This window comes from Palaemon carinicauda, chromosome 8 (assembly GCF_036898095.1).
Source record: "Palaemon carinicauda isolate YSFRI2023 chromosome 8, ASM3689809v2, whole genome shotgun sequence".
NCBI classification, from domain to species: Eukaryota; Metazoa; Arthropoda; class Malacostraca; order Decapoda; family Palaemonidae; genus Palaemon; species Palaemon carinicauda.
The window spans coordinates 8,176,933-8,179,661 of NC_090732.1; the positions used below are offsets into that span (position 1 = coordinate 8,176,933).

Here is a 2,729-nt window from a genome sequence, read left to right on the forward strand (position 1 = left end):
ATTATATAGGCCTAGCGTTGTTGCTAAGAATTCCAGCCGCTAATATTCCAAAGAGAGACAGGCCTAGTAGGAACTCCATGAGGTTGTTTAGTCCAGAAACAATGTTATTATAACGCAGTGTCACTTTGTTTAACAAGTCCCTCAGTCCAAAAATCTTTATCTCATGCTAATATATTTTCCCTGTTGAAGCCCTCGGGCTTATAGCATTCTGCTTTTCTAACTAGGGTTGTAGGTTATTAAGTAATAATAATAATAATAATAATAATAATAATAATAATAATAATAATAATCTCTTACAGAAATCAAAAAAATATACAGGAATCAAGAGAGGTCACGCCTACCTCCTTACAGATTACGGGACTGCAGCGCCTCTACATCGGTGCCAAAAGAATTCACTTGACCACTTGACCTAATTAAAAAAAGAACTACTTCAAGGAGATTTTCAGATATCTTCTTTCTTCTTTTGCTAAATTACTATGAGTAAATAGGCCTAGGAGGAGATGATGATATCTGACAGCGAGATTTGGGTTTAAAATAAATGAAACGCCGGGCAAATAGGTTACTTGAAGTAGATTACGATTTGACATCATTACAGCTCCGTGGGTATTCCAGAGGCAAAAAGAGGCGAAATACAGTACATATAGAAGATCAATTCACAAATAGGGAAATGATAGGAGGTGCCCCCCCCCCCCCAACCCTCCTTCCCTCTTCCGAACCAGCATGGGGGCCTGAATACGAATGAGCAGGTGAAAAAAGAATATGAATCCACTTTTTTATGGGTTTTCTACCAATTATTTGAATTGAATTCAGAAAGCAATTTTGATATACGTTTTGTATTCTGTTTATTGCAAGGCAATACTGCATTAACAAACCAAGCAAGTAAGTCAAGATGGTCACATTGGGAAGAGGTCAGTAACTTATGTAACAGCTCGAGGAATGAAAACGGTAGGCTTCGTGCACCGTATATATAGGCGATATGATGGCACTGACGATACCAGTGTTGAAGGAGAGGGCCTCTGGAGAGGAAGACGCATAGCGCTCGCCCCCCGTCGTCATTACTTCAAAGGCAGCTCTACCCTTCAGCGTCAAGGACGCCGTAACTTCAGTCATCTGACGCTGGTTTTGTACTTCTGCTCGGACGATGAATCAGGTAGAACTTTATGTATGTATTTTTTGCCAATAGTTTATGTGCTGTAAAAGCCATCTGTCAAAATGCATGACAAGTATTCCAACACAATAGGATTAAATGGTGCTGGAAGATATGGTGAGGAGTCAACACCCATTAAATGAAGGCATTGTAAAGAATTATACATATAGTATGGTAAACGTAGATAAGATGAATTAATAGCATATGCACATATATACACATATATATACGTGTATATATGAATGTATACATGCACACACTTTATATATGTGTATGTATGTATGTGTATATATATATGTATACACACACATATATAAATATAAATATAAACGAAAATGTACAAGAATCACACACAGTATATATATATATATATATATATATATATATATATATATATATATATATATATATATATAAGTATATATACTGTGTGTGATTCTTGTACATTTTTGTTAATATATATATATATATATATATATATATATATATATAAGAATATATACTGTGTGTGATTCTTGTACATTTTTGTTTATATATATATATATATATATATATATATATATACATACATACATACATACATACATACATAGTTTTATCACTAACACAAGCGAATTTCATATTTTTCAACTATCAAATCATAAACAGCTATTGATATCCAATTCACTCTGTCTCGAGATCAGAGACCAAAGGTGAAATCAATTCTATTAGAAGTAATTTTACTCCGGCAAGGATTCAAACCTTTGCCTCAGAGTCGGAAAAAAAGTAGACTATAGAATCATCTGTCCGGTTTATCTCGACTCACAGGAACAGGTTCGAATCCTTACCTAGGCAAAAGTAATTATAAAAGGGTTTTCCTCTTGGTTCTGTGATCCCAAAGCAGAGTGAATTCAGTATTGATAATGGTTATTTACTACTTATTATTGTGAATACACACATTTATTTACATTATATATATATATATATATATATATATATATATATATATATATATATCATAATTCTGCACATTCAAACGTGTTTTTCATATTCATGTAAGCCATATATTATACTCTTCCTAATATCTGGATTCTATCTACCTCTGTATCAGAGGGCCAAGGGTTCGATTCCCCGGCAAGACTATAAGCTATTATCTTTTGAGTTGATTCCCTCCTGGGTCTCTCTCTGATCCCGAGGTAGAGAGAATTCAGATATTAAGAGGAGTATGATATATGGCTTATATGATAATATATATATATATATATATATATATATATATATATATATATATATATATATATAGAAAAACTGACTAATCATAGGTAATAAAATAGAAAATATGCTGCTAATGGTTACGTGGCCATCTTCAAATGAAATTAGAAGTATTTGACCCACTACCAAGAGCCACGGTCTAGGTATATTACCAGACTGTAAGGTCTAAAATATATCTATATTTAGACCTTGTATCTTCTTTTTCTTCCCAATCGTTATCCCTAAATTAAGGGGTCGGTTGCCTGGTGCGCCCTCTACAATGGCTTCTATCAAAGGCATCCTCTTCCACCAAACCACTTCTCTCCATAAGATCATTAGACCTTGTATGAAG

At 33.6% G+C, this 2,729-nt stretch overlaps 1 protein-coding gene across 1 annotated transcript in view; it reads left to right on the forward strand.

Moving 5' to 3' along the window:
* The first annotated feature begins 1,007 nt into the window (after positions 1 to 1,007).
* LOC137644821 (zinc metalloproteinase nas-4-like) overlaps positions 1,008 to 2,729 on the forward strand; it is a 16,676-nt gene continuing 14,954 nt past the window's right edge. Inside the window, 1 exon segment of the mRNA XM_068377712.1 lies at positions 1,008 to 1,150. Within this exon segment, the coding sequence (XP_068233813.1) occupies positions 1,142 to 1,150 (9 nt within the window). The 5' untranslated portion in view covers positions 1,008 to 1,141.